At 39.6% G+C, this 6,447-nt stretch overlaps 1 protein-coding gene across 2 annotated transcripts in view; it reads left to right on the forward strand.

Moving 5' to 3' along the window:
- SMARCC1 (SWI/SNF related, matrix associated, actin dependent regulator of chromatin subfamily c member 1) overlaps positions 1-6,447 on the forward strand; it is a 215,906-nt gene that overhangs the window by 81,293 nt on the left and 128,166 nt on the right. For both annotated transcript variants that reach the window (XR_004275039.1, XM_032297943.1), the window contains exon 8: positions 4,170-4,245. Coding sequence is in view for 1 of the 2 variants with exons in the window: in XM_032297943.1 (XP_032153834.1) it covers positions 4,170-4,245 (76 nt within the window). In the remaining variant the exon portion in view is untranslated. The remainder of the gene's footprint in view (positions 1-4,169; positions 4,246-6,447) is intronic.

Raw genomic sequence — 6,447 nt, forward strand, 5'->3', positions numbered from 1 at the left:
TCCCTCTCTCCCCTCTCTGTCCCTCTCTCCCCTCTCTGTCCCTCTCTCCCCTCTCTCTCCCTCTCTCTCCCTCTCTCTCCCTCTCTCTCCCCTCTCTCTCCCCTCTCTCCCCTCTCCCCTCATTTTTATTTTTTCATAAGTTATTTGGGTACAGGTGATACCTGGTTGCAGGAGTAAGTTCTTTAGTAGTGATTTGTGAGATTTTGGTGCATCCATCACCTGAGTAGTATACACTGCACCTTATTTGTAGTCTTTTATCCCTCGCAGCCCCCACCACTTCTTTAACCTCTACTTCTATCTGCTTCTTGTCTTATCCTATTATTTCTAGCAAATCCCAAACACCATTTGAATCATAAGTATTTTAGTATGTATTTTCAAACAAATACATATTTTTAAAATAAATACATTTATTAATTAATTTATTTTTTGGAGAGGGAGTCTTGCTCTGTCTCCTAGGCTGGAGTGCAGTGGCCTGGTCTCTGCTCACTGCAGCCTCCACCTCCTGGGTTCTAGCAATTCTCCTGCCTCAGCCTCCCGAGTTGCTTGGATTACAGGCGCACACCACCATGCCCTGCTAATTTTTGTAATTTTAGTAGATTTGGGGTTTTGCCATGTTTTCCAGGCTGTTCTTGAACTCCTGACCTCAGGCGATTTCCCCGCCTCAGCCTCCCAAACTGCTGGGATTACAGGTGTGAGCCAACACACCGGCCTTTTTTTGTTTTTTGAGAGAAGGTCTTGCTCAGTTGCCCAGGCCGAATTGCAGTGGCACGATCACAGCTCAAGTGATCCTCCCTAGGGGCTGGCACTGTAGGCACATGCTACCCATAGATGCCTTATTTTTAAATTTTTGGTTGTCAGGGGACTCAGGCTTGTCTGAACCTCCTGGCCTCAAATGATTCAAAGTAATAATACCATTTTCATTCCTAAAACCCAACTAGTTCCTTAACATAAAATATTATATAAGCATATTCATCTACATCTTCTTAGGAAAAAAAAATATCATGCTGGGCAGGGTGGCTCATGCCTGTAATCCCAGCACTTCGGGAGGCTGACACGGGAGGATCACTTGAGGCCAGGAGTTCTAGACCACCTTGGGCAACTTGGTGAAACCTTGTCTTTACAAAAAATACAAAAATTAGCCAGTCGTGATGATATCTATCTGTAGTCTCAGATACTTGGGGCAGGGCGGAGGCAGGAGGATTGCTTGAGCCCCAGAGGTTGAGGCTGTAGTGAGCTGAGATGGTGCCACTGAACTCCAGTCTGGGCAACAGAGTGAGACCCTGTCTCAAAAAAATAAGAAAATAAAAAATCCAGTTACTGTTGTCTCATAGATGACACATTTGATTGATTGATAGTTGTTTGCATTAGAATTTAGATAAAATCTACATGTTGTGATTGGTTTGAATATTTAAGTACTTTCCTAATTTATAGTTTATAGGTTCTTTCTCTGTCTTTATGACCTCCCCCTTTAGTGTATTATTTAAGAAACAAGTTGGTTTGTCATATTTTGTTTACCACAGTATGGAATTTTTCAGTGGCAACACTGTGGTTTATTTGAACAGATTTCTCTGTTCTCTGTATATCTCTTAAATTGGTAGCTGGAACTAGAGGCTGATCAGATTCCATTTTAATTGGGCAGGAACAAGGCTGTTGCATAGATGTGTGTTCTTTATCAGGAGACATAAAGCGTCAGGTTTTGCATTGTTTTTGTTAGTTTATTTTACTTGTAATTATATTTTTGAAAGAAGGAAGTATGTCTAGATCCATTCAAAATTTTAACAGTATTGCACTCTTTTAATGTAGTTAATTACAACTAAATCAAGTCAGCTTTGTAATCACTCTTCTGAACCGTAATTGACAAATTAAGTGAATTAACTTCCCCTCCCCTAAGGATTAATTATTTATTATTTTTTTAATTTTAATTTTAATTTTTTTGAGACTGAGTCTTCCTCTGTTGCCCAGGCTGGAGTGCAGTGGCATGATCTCCACTCACTGCAACATCTGCCTCCTGGGTGCAACCAATCCTCCTGTCTCTGCCTCTAGGGTAACTGAGATTAAAGATGTGCACAGCCATGTCCAACTAATTTTTGTATTTCTTTCTTTCTTTCTCTTTTTTTTTTTTCTTTTTCTTTTTGAGACGGAGTCTTGCTCTATGCTCTGTCACCCAGGCTGGAGTACAGTGGCGCCATCTTGGCTCACTGCAACCTCCACCTCTGGGGTTTAAACGATTCTCCTGCCTCAGCCTCCCGAGTAGCTGGGATTACAGGCACCCACCACCATGCCCAGCTATTGTTTTGTATTTTTAGTAGAGATGAGGTTTCACCGTGTTAGCCAGGTTTGTTTCAATCTCCAGACCTTGTTATCTGCTGGCTTTGGCCTCCCAAAGTGCTGGTATTACAGGCATGAGCCACTGTGCCCGGCCCCTTGTATTTTTTTAGTAGAGACAGGATTTTGCCATGTTGTCCAGGCTGGTCTCGAATTCCTGATGTCAGGTGATCAACTGCCTCAGCCTCCTAAGGTGTTAGAATTACAGGTGTGAGCCACTGCTCCCGGCCAGATTCCATATGCTTTTGAACTGACTTCTGAATAGTAACTAAATGGAAGCAGATACTTGTCATCATACTTTTATTTCATTTAGATATCACTTGTTTTCATAGTTTACTGGTCAGTATAGTGATATTCACAATGTTACATTTTGGTAAATAGTTTTATGTTTGTTTTATGATTGTGTTGGAGTAGGTGGCCTGATGTATATCATAAGTTAGAGCTTGTTGATAAAGAGGCTCTTTGAGCACAAGAGATGTAAGTAAAATGGGTTTCTGGGTAGTGAGGGAGCAGTCTGTGTAGAGTGCATGCAGGCTTAGTGGTGCATGTGGAATAATGTCACCAAAGCCTGTGTGGCTCAAATATAACATGAGTAAAGAGAGAAGATGTGGTCAGAGTCCCTGTTACATAATCAGATCTTGAAGCCATGGCAAGTCGTTGTTTTAGGCTTTTGACTCACTTTGATTGGGTGAGAGCTGTTAGAAGGATTGGATCAGTGGAGTGATGTGGACTTAGTTTTCAATAAGATCACTATGGTTACTGTATGAAAATTAACTCTTGAGAGACCAAGAGACCAATCGAAGAAGCAGGAAAACCAGGGAGCAGAGTGAAGGGGTAAGAATTAGGTAGATTCTTCACATACTTTGAAGTTAGAGCTGGTCACATTTTCAGGTGGTTTGATTACAGGCTGTGCTTGAGAATGTAGTCAAGGCTATTTCTAAGGATTCTGGCCTGAATAGCTAGAAAGATAAAGTTGTCATTTACTGAAATTTAGATGATTGGCTAGAGCACATTGCTGGGTCCAGGGTAGCCCTTCAAGTTGAGCTTTGAATTTTAGGTGTGGATGCTTGTTAAACATTCTACACAAGGAGATGTGAAATTGGTTTTTGGATTTATGAGTTCAGTATACGTAGAAGAGTGTTGATATAAAATTTGAAGTTGTCAGTGTATATTTGAAGTCATAGGAATGAATGAAATTAGCAAGGGAAAAGGATTTTTCCAAAACCTGAACCTGGGAGCTTTTGTAGGTTGAAGACATTTGGGCCAAAGACCAGAAACTGGCATGGAAACCAAAGAGAGGGTGGTGGAGATAAGGAATATCAGGTGCTAGTACTTTCTTGGTAGTGAAGTGAGGGAAGTGCTTGGAGGAAGGAGCAGACAGTTGTTTCAAATTCTTTGGTCTTAGTCTTGAACTTCAGGTTTAGCAATATGAAGGTTACTGGTGACTTCCACAGAGTTTTCTTGGCAGAATAGTAAGGGCAAAAATGTCTGATAAGTTGCTATTAATAGATTTTAGTAGTATTTATTTTAGTTTTTTTGTTTTGTTTTGTTTCGTGATAGGGTCCAGACTGAAGTGCAGTGGGATGATCTCGGCTCACTGCAACCTCTGCCTCCCGGCTTCAAGTGATTCTTCCATCTCAGTTTCCTGGGTAGAGGGGACTACAGGCACGTCCCACGATGCCTGGCTAATTTTTATATTTTTTGGTAGAGAGGGGGTTTCACCGTGTTTACCATGCTGTGATTTTAGTAGTGTTTCTAATATATGTTCTCACTTTTTGTAAAAGTCTTTCTAATGAATTACCTTTGACTCTAATTTTGTTTTTCTCTTTTCAATTTCTTTATAGCTATGATACTTGGGTCCATAGTAATGATGTTGATGCTGAAATTGAAGACCCACCAATTCCAGAAAAGCCATGGAAGGTAAATGATTTTAAAAAAAAAAAAAAGATCTTTTAATAATCCTTTTTTTTTTTTTTTCCTCTTGAGACAGAGTCTCAGTCTGTTTCCCAGGCTGGAGTACAGTGGTGCACTCTTGGCTTACTGCAATTTCTGTCTCCCAGGTTCAAGCAATTCTTGTGCATTAGCCTCCCAAATAGCTAGGACTAAAGACATGTGCCACCATGTCTGGCTAATTTTTGCATTTTTAGTAGAGATGGGGTTTCACTGGGTTGGTCAAGGTAATCTTGAACCTCTGACCTCAGGTGATTCATCTGCCTCTTCCTTGGCGTCCCAAAGTGCTAGGATTACAGGTGTGAGCCACTGTGCCCCACCAAAAAAATTCTTATAATAATCTAATAGCTCTTCTCAGCTATTCTCTACAGCAGTCTCTCTAAGGAGATACAGAATGTTGATTTCCCTTTCCTGTTATCCATTTACGAGATATGCATGGCCATGAAGACTTTATCTAGGTCTTAGATGAAATATCTGCAGTGATGTTTGAGGAGAATCCAAAGCCAGGTCAGATTGTGGTTTGTGAGATGGGAGCATGAGGAGTGGAGTCGAGTATCACTGATGATATCATTTGGGATGTTTGGAAGCAGTGCCTGTGTGACTTTTAGAATAATACAGACTTACTTTATTAATCATTTCTACCATAATATAGTAAGAGTCCGTACATTGACTTGTTAATCAACTTTTGATGTGGAAATAATTTAAAGTTCAAGGGGCATGGTGGCTCATACCTGTAATAACAGCACTTTGGGAGGCTAAGGCAGGAGGATTGCTTGACCAGCTGGAGCTACCAAAAGAAAATATTATCCAAGCATAATGTCAAGTGTCCTATAGTCCTGGCTACATACTTGGAAGGTTGAGGCAAGGGAATTGCTTGAGCTGAGGAGGTTGAGGCTGTAGTGAGCCATGATTGCACGACTTCACTCCAGCCTTCGTAACAAATTAAGACCCTATCTCAAAACAAAAAAGAATAATTTAAAAAGTTGCAAGAGTAGTACAAAACAAAGCACTACTTTGTACCCTTCTTCCAGATTTTTCTATTTTTAACTATTTTGGGAATTAAGTGTTGAAATTATACTATAATAGTAAAGGAGTAAACTATATGACCCATGAGCCATGTAATGTTGTGAAGTACTACTGAAGGATTTTTAGACGTGTATTTCCCAGTAGATTAATAGTGTCAGAAGTTTAAGACTGGGAATGATGGGAGAGCTTACTGTGGTATCACATTATTAGGAAGGAACCTAGGCTCCAGAAATTAAGTGGTTTTGCCCAAGGACACAAACTTTTGTATTATTTTAACATGAAGATTTTTTTTTCAGATAATAGAGCAGAGAGTTTGAGAGCTCAGGCAGAACTTAGTGCACATCCAAGTTTTGCCCCTCAGTAGGGGTGTAACTAGTCAGCTTACTAAAACTGTTTGCCCCAGTTTTCTGATTTGGAAAGCCAGAGAGTATAATATCTGCATTATTTCACTGTGCTTAGGAGGGTTAAATAGGATTATATGTGTAAGGGGTTCATCATAGTGCCCGACACAAACAGTTGTTAGCTGTCATATACCCTTCTAACATGCTTTCTCAGGAGATTTCTTTCAAGAATTTCTCAATAGATAAAGGATGTTCAGTGTGAATATTCAGCTCTGTTTTTTTTTTTTTTTTTTTGTTTTGTTTTGTTTTGTTTTTGTTTTTTTTAAAGCAACGTAAACACGTTTCTCACACTTCGGAAAACATTATTCTGACATTTATTTTCTGAGCTATCACTTGGTCAATTTACGCTTTTCTTTAGCACAGCCCTGTTTTCTTTTTCTAATTAGCTTAAGGCTTCTCAGTACTTTATACACTCTTCTCATAATTTGTCCATTTAGGAGTCTTTTCAGCTTACGTTATTGGAGGCCTTATTTGTCTTTGACAGGCTGTTAATTTTGTGTTTGTGTATATTACTGTGTAACTGTAGTTTTCAAGGGAGAGGAGGTGTGTAGTCAAATGGATATCATTTTTAACTCAAGGTGCATGAAAGGCATATCCCAAATAACCAGCTTAGTAGCTCTTTCAAAAACAAAACAGGGAGTTTAGATTGACAGATTACTAGGAAGTTCATATTGTTTTCTAGTCATTGCCACTGTGTATCTTGTTTTTACAGTGTTATAGGAAGTCTTTTTTTTTTTTTTTTTTT

This window comes from Sapajus apella, unplaced genomic scaffold (assembly GCF_009761245.1).
Source record: "Sapajus apella isolate SASKATOON/1434 unplaced genomic scaffold, GSC_monkey_1.0 scaffold38, whole genome shotgun sequence".
Taxonomy (NCBI): Eukaryota; Metazoa; Chordata; class Mammalia; order Primates; family Cebidae; genus Sapajus; species Sapajus apella.